This window comes from Chelonoidis abingdonii, chromosome 3 (genome assembly GCF_003597395.2).
Source record: "Chelonoidis abingdonii isolate Lonesome George chromosome 3, CheloAbing_2.0, whole genome shotgun sequence".
NCBI lineage: Eukaryota > Metazoa > Chordata > Testudines > Testudinidae > Chelonoidis > Chelonoidis abingdonii.
The window spans coordinates 137796374-137814598 of NC_133771.1; the positions used below are offsets into that span (position 1 = coordinate 137796374).

The 18225-nt window shown below is 37.8% G+C and overlaps 1 protein-coding gene across 8 annotated transcripts in view; it reads right to left on the reverse strand.

Annotated features, from left to right (window-relative positions):
- Positions 1–18225, reverse strand: part of SIPA1L2 (signal induced proliferation associated 1 like 2) — a 277958-nt gene that overhangs the window by 87986 nt on the left and 171747 nt on the right. For 5 of the 8 annotated variants that reach the window (XM_075064151.1, XM_075064152.1, XM_032790744.2 and 2 more), the window contains 4 exons: positions 17378–17481; positions 13860–13937; positions 9904–10061; positions 6194–6770 (listed from right to left, as the gene is read on the reverse strand). In XM_075064151.1, the coding sequence (XP_074920252.1) occupies positions 6194–6770; positions 9904–10061; positions 13860–13937; positions 17378–17481 (917 nt within the window). The remainder of the gene's footprint in view (positions 1–6193; positions 6771–9903; positions 10062–13859; positions 13938–17377; positions 17482–18225) is intronic. The other 3 variants (XM_075064154.1, XM_075064156.1, XM_075064155.1) reach the window with 1 other exon arrangement.

Here is an 18225-nt window from a genome sequence, read left to right on the forward strand (position 1 = left end):
GGCAAGCAAGCTAGAGATAACAGATTAGTTCAATCAGGGAGGATGAGGCCTGTTCTAGCAGTTGAGGTATGAAAACCAGGGAGGAGAAACTGGTTCTGTAGTTGCAAGCCATCACAGTCTTTGTTCAACCCTGAGCTGATGATGTCAAATTTGCAGATGATTGAAGCTCAGCAGTTTCTCTTTGAAGTCTGATCCTGAATTTTTTTGCTGCAGATGGCCACCTTAAGTCTGCTATAGGTGACCAGGAGGTTGAAGTGCTCTCCTGCAGGTTTTTGTATATTGCCATCCTAATATCGATTTGTGTCCATTTATCCTTTTCCGTAGAGACTGTCCAGTTTGGCCGATGTACATAGCAGAGGGGCATTGCTGGCATATTGATGGCATATATACATGTGGTGGACGTGCAGGTGAATGAACCGTGATGGTGTGGCTGATCTGGTTAGGTCCTGTGGTGTGTGTCGCGGTGTAGATATGTGGGCAGAGTTGGCATCGGGGTTTGTTGCATGGATTGGTTGCTGAGCTAGAGCTACTATGGTGCGGTGTGCAGTTGTGGGTGAGAATGTCTCAGTTGACAGGTTGTCTGTGGGCAGGATTGGCCTGCCACCAAGGCCTGTGAAAGTGTGGATCATTGTCCAGGGATGGTTGTAGATCCCTAGTGATGCGTGGGAGTTTTAGCTGGGGTTGTAGTGGCCAGTGGAGTCCTGTTGGTTTCTTTCTTGGTTTGTCTTGCAGTAGGAGGCTTGTGGGTACGTCTGGCTCTATTGATCTGTTTCCTTATTCCTCGTGCGGTATTTAGTTTTGAGAATGCATGGTGGAGATTTTGTAGGTGTTGTCTCTTCTGAGGTTAGAGCAGATACGGTCTGTACCTCAGTGCTTGGCTGTAGCAATGGATCGGTGATGTGCCCGGGATGGAAGCTGGAGGCATGAAGGTAGGCTAGCGGTCGGTAGGTTTTCGATATAGGGGGTGTTAATGTGACCATCCCTTATTTGCACCGTGGTGTCTAGAAAGTGGACCTCTGTGTAGATTGGTCCAGGCTGAGGTTGATGGTGGGGTGGAAGCTGTTGAAAGGTGGTGGAATTTTCCAGATCTCCTTTCCATGGTCCAGATGATGAAGATGTCATCAATGTAGCGTAGGTAGAGAAGGGGCGTGAGTGGACAGAGCTGAGGAAGCGTTGTTCCAAGTCAACCATAAAAATATGGCATTTGTGGAGCCATGTGGGTGCCATAGCAGTGCCACTGATCTGGAGATATATATGTCATCAAATGGGAATAGTTGTGTGTTTAGTATAAGGCACAGAGCTCTGCAGCCAGTTGTGCTGTGGCATCATCAGGGATACTGTTCCTGACAGCTAGTAATTCCATCTGTCGTGTGGAGTTTGTGTAGAGAGATCTCTATCATCCAATGGTGGCTAGGATGTGTTTCTGAGGTGCAATGCATTGTAGTTTCCTCAGGAAATATGGTGTCAGGAGATGCTGGGAGTGGCTGGTGGCATAGGGGTCTGAGTGAGAGTCCACTATCCAGAAAGTCCTTCGCGAGAGTGCATGCCGAGATGATGGGGGTGTCAGGTTTCCGGGTTGTGGATTTGGAGTGTGAATAAGCTGGTCGGGGCTCGTAAGGTATGTGAATTTTGTTCCAGTGTTAGTGAGCGGAGTGTCCTGAGTAGTGGTGCAGTGTCTTAGGTATCCTCAGTGGGATCTGGAGGGAGTGCCTGTAGAATTTGGTATTGGAGAGTGTGTCTGGCAGCTCCTTTTGGTAGTCAGACCTGTTCATGATGACACAGACCTCTTTATCAGCCTCTTTGATGATAATTCCAGGGTGGTTTCTGAAGGCTTGGTGGATGGCATTGCGCTTCTGCACGACTTAGGTTATGAAGGCAAGCGATGTGTTTTCCACGATCTCTGCCTGTGCACGTCGGCCGGAAGCCATTCAATGTATAGGTCCGCTGTCATTTCGACCTCAGGAGGAGTCCATAGGAGTTACTTCTTTTGCTGTTGGTGGAGGGTACCTGTGTATCAGTTGCACCTGTTCATGTTTGTCCTGGAAGTATCTTTGAGTCAGAGACGCGAAAAGTAGGCTTCTAATCGCCACAGAACTGTGATCCATTTGGTGGGGTGGCAGGGCAGAAGAGATCCCCACAGCTAGGACAGACTTTTCTTCGGGCTGAGTGTGGTATTGGATAGAATTGACGATAATTCCTGGGTGGGTTAGGGTACCACGGTTGTGGCCCCATGTGGCATGGTAGGAGTTTAGGACAGCTTTACAGTCCTTTTTCTTTGTAGAGAAGGTGAAGTGAAGTATGTAGATCTCCTGTCTTATTTTAGTCGAAGGTCTGTTTTTATGAAGGTTTTTTAAATGAAGTCTCCCAGGTGGAGAGCTCTTTTTTGATTGTTTTCCTGTTTTCTGTATCAGGATGCTGATCAGATGGTTTCTAGTTTCTTTGATAGAGTTGGCATCATCTCTCACTGTGGTCTGTGTAGTATGTAGATGCAGTGGTTTTACCTTTAGTCATTAGGTATGAATTCCATCCATTTTCATTTGGAAAGGAGATGATATCTGTCTGTATTGTGCAAGTTTTCTCATGAGGTGATGGATTTCCATCCATCGGATCTCTCTCACTAGCATATATATACCTGCCCCTGGAAATTTCCACTACATTTATCTGACAAAGTGGGTATTCACCCACGAAAGCTCATGATCCAAAACGTCTGTTAGTCTATAAGGTGCCACAGGATTCTCTGCTGCTTTTACAGATTCAGACTAACATGGCTACCCCTCTGATAAATCAAATAACTAGCTAAAGGTAAAGAGTGTTTCGGTGTTCAGAACATTCTCCATTAAAAGCCAGCATTTACCACATGTGTGAAGGTTTCAGGGGTAAGGAGTCCAGCATTCCAAAATTCAGCTTTCAAATTAACTTTTAAAAAGAAATATTCATAAAGTTAAAAAAGGGCGGGGGGGGGAAGAGGCGAGAAAGAAAAGAGAGCTTTAAAAACAAAAAGGTTACTCAACCTAGTGACTACTCCTTCACAAATAGCATCAAATTTGAGAGGTCTGGGGTGAAAGAGGAAGTGCACAATTCAATAGAACATCATAATGAAGTACTTGAGGGCTATTCAATGTACCTTGCTGATAACTGTTTAAGGACTTTGCATTTAACATTGAATTTCATCTGCCATTTTGTTGCCATCACCCAGTTTTGTGAGATCCCTTTGTAACATTTTGCAGTCAGCTTTGGACTTAACTATTTTGAGTAATTTTGTATCCTCTTTCAGAGTAGCAGCTGTGTTAGTCTGTATCCGCAAAAAGAACAAGAGTACTTGTGGCACCTTAAACACTAACACATTTATTTGAGCATAAGCTTTCATGGGCTACAGCTCACTTCGTCTGATGCATAGCTATCCTATGCATCAGATGAAGTGGGCTGTAGCCAATGAACGCTTATGCTCAAATAAATGTGTTAGTCTCCAAGATGCCACAAGTACTCTTGTTCTTTTTGTATCATCTGTAAATTTTGCCACCTCACTGTTTACCCCTTTTCCCATATCATTTACGAATATGTTGAACAGCTCTGGTCTCAGTACAGAAAGCTGGGGCTAATGGATAAGGCAATGGCTTTCTAAGTCAGAGATGGTGGGTTCAAGTCCCATCTGCGGTGAAAAAAACACTGTTTACTTCTCTCCATTCTGAAAAAGGACCATTTATTCCTATCCTTTGTTTCCTACCTTTTAATTGGAGGGCCTGGCAATGCTTTCAGGATCATCTAATGATCCTTAATTTAATTTAATGACAAGCCTTTTGTTATCTTAATCACCCTGCCTCTGTTTATAAACAAACTCCCTGTCCCAAAGGTAGAAGCTGTTTGCAGCACAGAACTCACATTCCACACTCAAGCTCCCTCTGGGGCAAGGGCGTGCCCCGTGAGCAGACCTCAGGTACAAAACTATGGCTCTTGGGTGCTGAGCACTCTGTATTTTTTTCCATGGGTGCTTGAGCCCCAGAGCACCCACAGAGTCAGCACCTACGTTGTGGTCGCAAACTAAAAGTTCCTAGTATCAGAGTGGTAGTTGTGTTAGTCTGACTCTGTAAAAAGCGACAGAGTCCTGTGGTACCTTATAGGCTAACAGACGTATTGGAGCATAAGCTTTCGTGGGTGAATACTCACTTCGTCGGATGCATAACGTGCCACAGGAGTCTTTGTCACTTTTTGAAAGTTCAAAGTTCGCATCAATGTCATCCTTTTCAAAGGTTTAGTTTGAGCCCACAGAGTCCACACAGGGGAGTTACAGCACAACATATTGGTATGCACTGCTGTTCACACCCCTGAACACTGAATCGTGGGGCAGTATAGACAGATCCTAAGTTTCTAACTCTGATGCTTCAGGCCAATAGATTTATTGAGCCAAGAATATGGTTATTACCTCAAAAAAGGAGCAGTCTCAAGTTAAATGTAAATAATGTTGTACTGTAACAGATGGTTAGATTTGAGTGGAATACAAGGCCATTCAAATCAAATTGAGTGAAGTCTGTTGTAATGATTAATGTCTCCAAAGACATAGTTTTCATAGATAACCATTTCAACTAATGCTATAAAAAGACTAAACGGCTTTTATACATCATATATAATGAAGATCTGTCTGCAGAGACTCAGTAGATACCTCTCCAGTTTGCCAAACATGCTATAATTTCATGTATGTGTTAAGATTCAAGGAGTGGTAAATGAAGACAGTGCAGTTTACTAGAATGGAACTACAAAAACCTGGGTTCTATTCCCAGCTTTGCCATTCACCTGTTGGGTAACCATGGGCTAGTCATTTCCCCTCTGTACATCAGTTTCCCCATCTGTAAAATGGGGATAATGATACCACTCTCCTTTGTAAAGTGATTTGCAACCTACTGAGGAAAAGCACTATATAAGAGCTAGGTGGTAGTATTAAAATAATAAAAAAACCACAAACAATTTGTGTTACAATATGTAGTGATGCGATAAGACACTAACGTTCATTAACCTTATTTTCAGCACAACTTTGAGCCAATTTATAACTGTCCGATTAGTGATAATTTTACAACAGAAACATGATAATTAGAGAATATTTCTTCTATATTTCAGAAGGAAAATATTTGTATAAGGAAAATGACAATATCTTAAGAACTTAACAATAAGGTAAATACAATGCAAGTGACAATAATATGAATTTACAAATATTAACCCACTGATAAGTAATATTTGTAATATTTACAAATATTAACCTGTATTGGAAGAAAGACTCCATCACACAAGGTAGGTATTAATCTCAGCCCTGTGCAGCACTGAGCATCCTCAACAGTCTCGAAAATTTAAGGTAGCTGAGCACTTTGCAGCATCAGGCCTTTATTTTACATATCAATTTAATCCTGGCCACTTCATAGCTTGTACTTCAGCTCTACTAATCTCCAAAAAAATAGGTCTAGTGATTGTTTTCCAGTAGAAGCCTCAATTCAATATAAAAAAGGCTTATGCCACTAAACTCATTTAATTTAAGGGGTAAGGTCAAAGTCAAACTGGAACAAGAGCAGTGATACCTCAATGTTTTGTACCCTGCAGCCTGTATCAATCCATTAGTACACATTTGTCATAGCTATAAGTGAAATAATTTAAGATGCTGAGTTCATAGAATGCTTGAGCTCCACCTGTCTTGACTGAGATTGCACCAGCTCTGATAGTTAATGTTAACTGATCTAACTGCCTTCATTTTCTTCCAGCTCATCCATGCACAATAAGCAGTATATTCCCTGCTTTATTTAGAGGATTTTCACTGTTTAGGTAGCAATCATGTTCAAAAGGGTATTCTTTATTTTATTTATTTATATTTAAATTAAGGTATTTTTATTGAGGGGCGTACTGTGACCACTAGACCACAGGGCTAGGAACCAAAAATTCAAGTTCTAATCCTGGCTTTAAAACTAAAACCCTATGTAGCCTTGGACAAGCCAATTTAGTTAACTGCATCAGATTAGTCACCCATTAAAGCAGGATGACAATATTTGTCTATTCCACATGGTGTTGTGAGGAATAATGTTGGTAAAGCTCTTTGAAGTTGGAAAGTGCAATATTAGTTTAAATATAGGAAAATTTGAGTTCTTTCCCAAAGACTGATAGACGTGAATAATTCTGAATAAAAGCTTTGGTAGATCAGTTTAAAAATGTGACTTACCTCTAGTCTTTGAACAACTTCTCTGATGTCATCAGAACAATTATCAATTGCAGACAGAAGAATGCATTCTCCTCTTTCATAAAAGATTTTGATGCTCATTAATCCTGATGTCCATCCAATAACATCTCTGCAGGAGCAGTTAAACACCACGTTTTTAGACTCCTTTTCAATCAACATGATAAATTCATTGGAAATTCCAAGGAGACATTCAATGTCTGCAGACTGGCCAAAGTCCCGTGCTATCACATTCCACATAATTGCTCCAACACTAAATAAATGAGCATCCTTTCTTGGTTTCACTTTCTCCTTTTTCTTTGCACCTAGAGTAATAAAACTAAACTTCACTGAAGTATCCACTGTAGCTGTAGTAACAAAATTTTCTGCCAGATCTTTCAAGTATTCTTGTCGTGTCCTGGTGGCCATGGCTCGGAATTTTTCTGACTTGTGCGCTGCATTTTCAGCATTAATAACTTTGGCTAAAAGGAAGTCCCTAAAGACTGCTGATTTTGGGAAAGTTACTCCTTTGGGGATTGGTGGACCAAATGGAGGTACATCTTTTGATCTTGAAACTCCAACACTAGAAATAAAAAAAGAATAAAATGGATAACTGCACCAGCAAAACCTCATTATAGGACTATGACCTATATAACCCGTTGACACAGGTGAGTTTCAATGTACAAATTGAGATAGATGAAATTTTAGAAATTAGGAAGCTGTGTATCTGAAACATACAGGAAACCTATTACCGCATATTTGCACACATCTACAGATCAAATAAAATGGGTATAAACAAAATTGGACAGTCTTATAAAACAAAGCCATTTACTATTTTATAATCCTTAATTATATGAATTAATAAAAGTCACAAAGTCCAGGATTTACCAAGCTGCAGCATTTCAAGAAGGACTGTTTATAAAGTGTCTGTTTCTTCTTCCTTTCAATGGGATAAATACAAAATGCTTCCTAGGGGTATTGTTATTTAGACAGATCCTTAATTTAAAGGAGCTTTAAAGTTGAATTTTCTTAAGGCAAATAGATCTTATTTACTTTTCCACTCAGTTGTTCCATCTCTGACAAACTGAACCAACTCCCCCCAACTCCTGTTACACCCATATCATCCCATTGACTTTGATAAGGTAGTACAGATACAATTGAGGGAAGAATTTGAAATATAGGGAATACCCGGCACATTTGTCCACATTCTCCTATACTTGAGTAAAAAAGTTATAGGAAGAAAAAAGTCTGCAGAAAGCCAACTGCCAAATTGCACAGTTTCTGTTCCATGCTCCCTCTAAGGGAGAGGGTCCGAGACCATATGTAATAGGGAAGGGAGAAGGATTCATCCTAGCCGAGGGAAACAGATTCCACAGCCTCAGTATACATAGGTATCTGCTCGTTCCCTACAAAAGCTGGTAGTGGGGCCAAATAGTGCCACCTTTATCCTTGCTAAGTAGTAGCTTATTCTAAAATAGTCTCCTTAAATAGAAGCAATATATGGAATGAAGTCCTATTCAGTGAGGGTAAAGATGGCACAATCTGGCCCATTGGGAGCAGCTGCTGCTATAGTATGGGGTCTCAATTTGCAGAATCCTGATTCTGCTGGTTGTGGCAGAATAGCCTCTGCAGGTTTGAGAGCAAGGGGAAGTATTCCATGGAGTTGCTGCTTCATGTCAGATCTCTATTAGACAACCCTGGAATAAAACTGAATGATTTTCAAAAGACTACAGATTTCCAGGAGATCCACTGTCATTTTATTTGAAATTGACAGAACGAACAACAAATGTAATGCAACTCATAACTGGATTAAAATAAATACACATAGCACCATAGACTCAGACTTTAAGGTCAGAAGGGACCATTATGATAATCTAGTCTGACCTCCTGCACAATGCAGGCCACAGAATCTCACCCACTCACTCCTATATCAAACCTGTGTCTGAGCCACTAAGTCCTCAAACCATGGTTTAAAGAATTCAAGCTGCAGAGAATCCTCCAGCAAGTGACCTGTGCCCCACGCTGCAGAGGAAGGCAAGAAACCCTCAAGGCTTCTGCCAATTTGCCCTGGAGGAAAATTCCTTCTCAACCCCAAATATTGTGATCAGCTAAACCCTGAGCATGTGGGCAAGACTCACCAGCCAGACACCCAGGAAAGAAATACTCATTAAAATCTATTAGACAGCTCTACAATTTATGACTGCATTCCTGGCAAAGACTTTAAAAAAAGAAACTTGTATTTCAGGTGAAATTCATAAATAATCAAGACCTAGAAGCCAACCTCTCATACAAAAGGCCTTTGGATAGTGGGCAGCTGGCACAACAGATAGAGCATCTACCAGACAGAGGTTTGAAGAATTTCTTCTTAAACTTGGCTTATAATTTTTACCTTTTCTCTGCATCTCTCAAAAAAAAAAATCAAAACAACATGCAGTACGGATATGACCCAGTTCCAGGTTACTAGCAGAGCAACATACTCTCAGACTTCTGTTTTACTCCCAACTTCCGTAACCCCTGCCCTAGCTGTGGAACTAGAAGAAACAGATTACCCTAGAAACTATACACATTACCTCTTCTATCACAGTAAGAATACATACGTGCGGGACTTAGACCAATATTGGCATTAATTTCTCAGAACTAAAGAAATTAGTTTTAAAACAAAACTAAGAAGAGTGACCAAGTTGTCATTAGCCGATAAGAATTTCAACTTTGAAAATACATAGAATGTAAAACTTAATATATTTGACAGCAGTACACCACTAGCATTTCAAAAAGGTTCATTTAGTAGGTCATGATCATTAGTGGTTTAAGTTCAAAGAGCTTTTTATTTATTTCAGAGAAATGCCTTAAAACTAAAGAATAACCAGTCTGTCTGATTTCAGTCCTTAGCCAGCTCATGAAGCTGATAGAAAGAGAGAAAAGAACAAGTGCCAGGCACATGTCTATGATGGGAGTACTCAGGGTTTTTTTTTGTTTTTTGGTCGGACGGAGATTCTCTAGCCCAAGTGATGGGATTTTAAGACACTTGAAACTCTCATTTTAGAGTGTTGACAATGAGATTTGGTGAGATATTTTGAAACAAAAAGGGTTTTCATTAATATAAATATCAGTTTTGCCTGTGATTTATATCTGAAAGGATCTCAAAGTACTCTGAAAACTATATAAAGGGACCACTGAAACAAACCATGATTGAAATACAGTCAAATTTGGGATCACATCCTATAGATATTCAGCTAAATACATTGTTAGTGATTTATATTTGTATTAATAATCTTCTAAAATGACTTGGCTCTACCCTAAAGAGAAAGTTAATAAAAAGTAAAATTATTTCCATTGCTATAGCTTCAAGTCTTATTTTTAAAACCCGACTGCCCTTTATACCCCTACAAAGAAGCTAAACAAATATCTACATATCTTCAATTTTGCCTACAAAACTGTACCTACAATTTCATATAGACACAAAGCTCTCTAAACTTAAACCACTAAAGATCATGACCTACTAAATGAATCTTTCTGAAATGCTAACATGTACTGCTGTCAAATATATTAAGTTTTATATGCTATATGTCTTTTAAAATGAAACCCTAAAACAGAAGAGAAATGTAGCAGAAATTTAGAAAACATACACACAACTTCTTTGTAAATACAAGATTGCTAGAAAAAGATGCTTTATTAGAATCAAAATAGCAAAAATAAAAAAATAAGTATCTACTCACCTATAGCACACATTTTCAGTGCAAGGATTATGCACTTTGACTATGACAAACACATGTTGAAAATGAGATCGGATATTTTTTGGAGTAAAAGGAAGTGCTCCAGGCTCTTGGAAGACAATGGTAACAATATCATTTCCTATGTGCCTTTTCCTTAGAAGCTACATGCAAGAAATATGATTTTAATAACAGTTAGTTAAGAAGTGATATGTTTTCTTCACACTGGCAAAAACAATTGACAGCTTAATTTAAAAAATGAAAGTCACTTCAGAAAATGGAGACATTCTTATAAGGCAGTATTATTTACATGGAGCTGCATGAAACCAGGACGAATGGGAAAGAGGTCTGGGGAAAAAAAATGGGCTAAGCTCATAAGTTTATCAGCCTTTCTTTCTAATGTGTTTCTTTTTTTACTATGCCAACCAATTTTCATCTCCCCTATATTAGTGTATTTATGTAGTAATACAAAAAGTGCATAATGTCATCTGACATTTATCGCTGTCTAACATTTGTCTGTTCTCTGTCCTTTTCTACAGTAAAAGGCTTGTTTTCATATCTGAAATACAATATTGTTTATCTTTTCTCAGGAAACCTTTCCTTTCCCAAATTATATTTAAAAACTTAATATTAGATTATGACCCTAAACATTTTTTAAAAAATACTGTCCTATTAAACGCTCAGCACAAATTCTAGCTATCTTCAATTTAGCAATGCGGCAGTGGAGACAACTACGAATGTACCAGAGATTCAAATTTACTGATAAAAACCTTATTATGGTAAGCAATTCTTTGTTGTCACTTTATTATGATAGGGATATATTTTAGGACTCATTTTATAGGTAATATAATCCTTTTTGTTACAGGTAGAAAATCTAATAGACATGTAATTGGAAAAATAAGTGTCTAGTGAGGGAGAAGGCCTCTTCTCAAAAATGATTTATTTAGCCTTTTGTGGATAGAAAATGAAATTATGGATATTATGGTATCAGTTGTACATCTCTAACTTAATTTTTTTAAAGAGAACTTTCTCTTTAAAGAGCTGCTGATGCTATTAGGTAGAGAGTGCTAGAACAGCACACGCTTAGGGTACAGATGTATTATCATCCAAAACACTGCAGAGCTTGCATTGTGGGCTAGTGACTCAGATTCTAAAGGCTGCACTAACATTAAAGAGCCAAAATACAACTGAAAGAACTGTACAAAAACAAATTTAATAGACATCCACGTGATATAGGGCAATGATATGGTTATTTATCAAGTGTTTAGAATGAAATTATAATTTCGCTGTTTGGAATAATTGCTTTTCTTAGTTAATTATGTTACAAGCCAATATTGCAACTAACACATAAAATAGGCAAAGTTACCTTATTGTTTACGTATAAATGCTTGTTTATGACTTTCATTGTGCCTCTCAATACTGAGGGCCAGAACCATACAACCTGAAAACCAACAGGAATGGCTGGAAATGCAATTCTGAAGTACTAACAAAAATATGCTACTTCAAATGCACTAAAAACATGTAAAGAAGAAAAGATTAATCAATGAGCACTTAGAAATATTTGCCAAATATATTTATTAGAACAAAAATTAGTAATTTCTTATTTATTAAATGGTGAAGCCACAATAAATGGCTGTTTAGGCAACTCTAAGATATACATTTACTACAGACAGATTATGTTTGAAATGCATAATAAAGTATTTGATAGTGTGTTAGATTGAATGTCAGAAATAACGTAATTTGTTTTACTGGTGAACAGTGCACTTAGATTGGCACAGTAAAGCACAAGTTCATGGTTAGAGGTTATCACTGCCTTACAGGTTGGAACCTACATAGCCGCTCAATTTGTGTCAGATCTCCCAATTAACAGATATAGCAAGGACACCAACTCATTAGTGTACATATTATTACTGATCCGTAGTTGGTTCTAACCAATTATTCTTCCTCGTTAAGTTAGAGTTCATGCCTATTGCTATACCTGTTCACAGGGGGATTTAAATTGAAGTTGAGGAACCAAAACTCATGTAAGACTGAATTTAGTTTATCGTCAAGGTAACTATTTTGTCTCCAAGCATATTCTTTTTCTTTTTAAATGTGATAAAATGTCTTTTGGGAGGTGCTGCTTAAATTGCCAATAATCATAGGACACATAGGCAATAATAGGACGCACATCTGCTACGAGACAACCCTAAGAAGTTTTTGAAACCTAGAACCATTGTATTAGCAACAGGGTCCTTACGGTGAAATGGGTTCTTGAGTTCTATCAATGAACTGATTGACATTTTTAGGTGCTTAAACCTTTAGAAAGCTTAAAAATATTAACATGAATTTAAAAGGTGGTCAACATTCTTAATACCTTACCAAGTTTGTTGATATCTGAGTGACTTCCTTGAAATTTTTAAATAAAACCAATATAACTATCATTATAAATGGCTACCATGCACAAGTGATCAGTGAAGTTCAACACAAGGTGAGTGAAGGCAAAACACACTGATGTGTCTGTGTATAGGGAATCAGAATGCAAAGAACTTGAAAGGGAAGAGAAGGAAATTGGGGGTGAACTGGAACATGGAAGGAAGAACTCTAGCAGGATCAGAGAACAGAAGAAGGAGTAATTACTGAATGGAGAAAAAGGAGGGGAAAACACTTCTCTGGAAAGCATACATCAGGATAGTGGGCTGAAAATGTAAGAGGAATTGAAGGAAACCAGGCTAAGTTAAAATGTTTGTCCCATGCCCTTTTCCATTTTGTCCCCTTTAACCTATTCTCTTTCCAACTTTCAGCTCCTAGGCACTTTAGAGTCCTCAGTTTCCTCTTCCTCTCCCATTTCCAGGTCTGCTCAGGTTATTTAATCTGCCTTTCTAACATATTTTGAAGATTCTCATGCCAAATGCTGGAGCACACTGGGGATTCTCAATAGGGTACACGCAGGGTTACTTACAGGAAGAAGACACCAGACACTCTCTGAGATCACTCTAGTATCAGGCTAAATTGTTATGGTAAAATGTGAAAATGAACTTAATACAATATGATGGGCAGTCAACAGGAAACCAGTGACGAAGTTTTATTTAAGAACTTGAGACACATAAAAGGGAGTCCAGTAAGGAGAATATGTTAGAAAAGCAGAAGCTGTTAGATTAAAAAGTAGTTACACAAAGATATTAGTTACTGTATTGAATATGATCTCTTAATCATAATACTTAACTCTAATTTTCTGATGTGTACATAAATCTGGAGGAAAAATATGGGCTATTATGTTAAAATGTAGCACACCTACTGGCTATGTAGAGCCATACATAACCTACTCATTTCTGTGGAATTTCAACCACCTGTTCCAACTGAGAACCAAGGAGTTCTTGTGATATTTTTTACTTTATCATTCTTCATTCAATTCAATGGTGAAAAGCAAAAAGTGAAGAGATATCACAAGTAAAGAAACCTTCAACTTTATTTTAGTACATTTCTAAAATAAGCAAAGGGGCTTCAAAAAAGCTTGAATTTCAGTACATGTTGCTGTTCAATACAATAAAAACAAATGCCAAATGACGTTTCAATCAGACCTGGTTAAACTGATTTAGGTACATCCATGTGTCTGGTTCTCTCAAAAAGTTTAGCAGTAACTCATCTTATGTATCAATAGAATGACTTGTTAATCTAATTTCTAGTTTTCATTAATCCAGATACAAATGAATGTTATGAATTGATCTGGATTAAACAGGTCTGACTATGTACAGAAGCAGACTCAAAATGTGAGAAGGAGAAACTTGCAAGGGAATGAACTGGAAAGGAACTTTGTAAGGGGAAAGTTTAAAGGAGAAAGCCTTGAACTATGATTTGAAGGAGAGGCTAATAATAGGAGAAGGAACTGGGGCCACACCAGGGCTGGTCGTCCTTTCTGTCCTAGGGAAGAAGCAGCTGAATTGAGGGTCCCAAGCCTATGTTGCAGCCAAAGTGAAAATTACCTTGCTCTTTGGATCTCCTGCTGGCTCTAAAACTAGAGGGATGTCCTGATCAGTGACCAAACAGGGCGTAGTTAAGTCCTGGAAGAAGCAACAGACAATTCTGGTGTGGCCTATTTTGGCTCACCGATATTTGGAACGTAACAAAAGCTCAGAGCTTGCTCATAAGAGGTCTTGGTTCTAAATGCTGAAGAAGAATGACTTGACATCTTGGCAAGCAACCACAGAAAGTGGGATACGATATTGAGAGGGCAGAGTAATTTCAGTGCCATTATACATCCCTTATGATGGTGCATCAAGCTATTGATCTGGGGTCCTTGGTTGCCTTAATATCAATAAAGGAAAGCTGCTGCGCTCTCTCGACTGGTATGTGGATACTGTGAGCCACGTCCTACTGAGAAAGCAGTGTTTATATACCACAGGGCTAACAAGCCTCTCTGTCCTGGGAACATGAGCAACTACACCTGTGGTCTTGAGCCTTCCAGGCTTATTTTTCTAATCAGATTTCTTCCTAACTTGTGAGAGACACCACTGTAGATACATTGCACATTTCAATATGTATTTTGGTAACTAAATAGCAATAGTGATAAATTAAACAGTTGTTTATTAATTATCCCTTTTACACATTAAGGCTGGCTAAATGCTTGGTATTTTAGTGTGCTGTCACACCTGAGGAAGGTGCACATGCTGTGCAAACTTTGCTGGATTCAAGCATCTAAAAAAATAAATGTGGTGGGTCTTCAGGTATGCATACTGCTTGAACCTGTGAAACTGCCACATTATTTTGACCTCAAGAAAGCCATGGATCACAACACAATACTGATGCTAAACACTGATACTGTCAGAAATACAAAGACTGATGAGTGCTTGCTAAAACACTGTGCAAGGGAGTGTTCATTGCTGGGGAAAATAATAGAATTAACACTGGAATATTTTGGAAGTAGATAAACAACAGGCATCTATCTAGAAAGGAAGACACAGAAGGGAGTGTCAGGGAAAAGGAAGACGAGAAGGCAAAAGAAGAAGTGATAGGACAGCAGTAGAGGTGGTTGAACAATGCAGCAGTGGAGCTGATAAACAGCAAACAATCACGAAAGTTAGTGGATCAAGGTAAAAGGGCAGGTCAAGACAGACAACCAAAATAATAATAATAATAATAGTAAACTTCAAGTAAGGCCATATTTACTGTCAGCACCTGTGATCAGCAATGAAAATATTTATTTTAAAATCAAGCTCATTCAGTATATTATATCTTACTGCACTGCAACCATTCCTATTTACATAAGTCCTTAAGCCATTCACATAAACATCAATATTCAGAAATATTCTACTATTCCAACATATTTTGCATCTGTGTTTAGCTAAGGAGAAAGAGGTCTTTGCAGATAAGTATACAACATTAGCCGATAACTTGAATCTTGGCAATGTATCTTTGAAATATTATCTCTCATACAAATTCATCACTTTGATCTCCAGTTTGTTTTAAACTTATACAGTATCTCAAGAAAACACAATGTGATTTTTAAATTAAGCATAAAGCCATGTATATTTGCAAATATGGTAAAAATTAATATAAAACAGTTTAATCTGACAGTGAATGAAGTAAAACTGGTCTCTGGGCAAAGTGACTCTTATGCAACATATTCACTAAATGATTACATCACAATAAGAGATGGGCCAAAATTGTCAAGAAAAGTGTGGGTGTAGTCAAAACAATGGATGATCTCTTAGCACTGAATTATGAGATCACTCAACTTTTTTGCAATTTGAATGCAGCGTAGATTTTGAGATTGGCTGATTCTATGACCTAAGATGGTTTTTACCATGGTAGTAGCATCAAGGAATCCTTGTGGCACCTTAAAGACTAACAAATTTATTTGGGCATAAGCCTGTGTGGGCTATAACCCACTTCATCTTCATCAAATCTGATGGAGTAAGTCATAGCCCAAATAAATTTGTTAGTCTCTAGGTGTCACAAGGACTCCTCTTTGTTTTTGCTGACACAGACTAACATGGCTACCCCTCTGAAACCTACTATGATGGTAGGAAATATTTTTCCATTTTATGAAGACTTTCCACCTATTTTCAAGTTTCCAGATCAGACCGAAAGCAGAGGTGGGCAAGGAGTGGAAGAAACAGATATGAATAGGGTGACGAGACAGCAAATGTGAAAAATCGGAATGGGGGTGGAGGGTAATAGGAGCCTATATAAGAAAAATACCCAAAAATTGGGACTGTCCCTACAAAATTGGGACATCAGGTCACCCTAGATATGAAGGACTAAGACTTTGGAAAACTGTTTTAACAATTCATTACCTTTGCCAAGTTTAACATCAGCATAGAGGACTGACTACTGAAATTTAATAAACAAAAGTGTGTCCCATTTCAGTTTCCACAGTTAATTCTGCCACAAGAATTTGTACTTTGTAACTTTTGTCTATTGGTTGATGCGTTAACACATCCCTCCCCCCTCCCACAATAGCTGATGGCAGGGAAAAATGTGAAAGATACAGATACTATTAATATATATATCTAAAATAACAGCGTGATCTGAGAAATAACCAGGAACCACAAAGTTTTCCAGCAATTTTTCTACATTCTTCCAAAACAAAAAGGAACAAATCTTTGCAGCAGAACAGCCCCATATCATCACTGGAAAAATGATTATATCTTGCCCTGCAACTGAGAGGATATTGTAATTAAATACTTTTTGTTTTACTTCTATAGAGCTAAAAATATGCAGAATATGTAGAAGAAGTTATATCTTCAACAGTAAACTGATCTGTGAATAGATCTACTCTTTATTATTCTTAAGTGTCATTGCTTTGATATACTATACCAAATGTGCTTTTCAACTTATTCACAAAAAATATTTATTCTTAATGATTTCAGTATCTAGTACAGGCAAAGACAGACATAATCTTATTCAAGATTCCATACACTTTGGATGCTGTGTTGTTTTTTAGCCATCCTTAATGCTCTAAGAGTTTCAGAGCTGTAATATGAACAATGAGCATTTTTCAGACATAAAATAAGTTTGTTGCACAGCTTTCTGTGTCTACAACCAGATGCCTTATAGGATTTGGTGAGGCATTTATTATTAAAATAGTAGAGTAAGAGAAGGTTTGAAGACTGAAATGAAAAATAAAGATTACTCAGGATCACTTAAAAACCTTTTTACATTATTACATATTTTAACCACATGATGGATTTTAATCCAGTTTAAGTTTTAGAAAAATGTTTCAATCTCCACATATGTCAATACTGTTTAATACTGACATGCAGTGGAAGAGTCAGGATAAGTTTCTGAATCATGCAGATAAATTAAAACAACATCTCAGAGTATTTAATGCTTTAATAAGAATTTTATAAACACGATTCCAAATGACGTTCACAATTTGCATAAACTATTAATATTGTTGTACAGCAGAAATATAACTTCAAGCAAAAACAAAAACTTTATTTAGCCCCTAAATTTAACTCCACATATTACTACAAAAATGTGAATTAAGAAAACATACCTGTTGCCTATTACTGGGCATGCATGGCAGCATAGTTGACACATGAAACATTAATTCATAATCTTTATAGGTGGTATAGAGGGAATGAGTTCCTGTTGAATCAGCTGAAAATAAATTTCATTATAAAAAGAGGGTCAGTAAAACTGAATATTCACACTGCTTTTAAGACACCACTTGTTGCATATTATGGCTAAAATTTCCTATTTGGATTCCTAATTGTAGGCTAAATGGATTTCAATGGAGCTATGACAGTTTATACTACCTGAAGATCTGCTCCCTAATTCCATATTGAGGCATAGATCGGGCCTGGGGGTCTTGCCAGAAGCTGTCCACATTGAGCTCCTTGCTAGATTGGTGTGTGTGAGACCTAATTTTGAAGACAGTAGCCACTGCAGGTTCTCACTGTCTTTTGAAAAATCAAGCCACATATTTAGTTATCTAAATATGAAATTAGCTAACTTCCAGCAACAGGTTAAAAAATTATTCCTATTTTTTTAAAAACATAGCCAAACATATTTAACTTTTCAACACACAAACCATGGCGCACACAGTACTTTCTCCTAAACAACCACCACCACCATAGATTGTACTTACAAATATTTCACGATTTTAAATTTATAGAATAGAAACTGCTTAATTGGCACTTGGCTACTCCATACATTAATCTACTGGAAATATTGACAGCATTTTTTTATCTATCATATTTAACAGATACTGCAATTGAGACCTAAAAACCCCCCCAAACCCTACATTCTATTTCATAGCACATTATAAAAATTCACAATTATGCCTAAGTTACAGATGTAAAATGAATCAAAGTACAGTTTGTGATGGAAGACTTTGGCTTT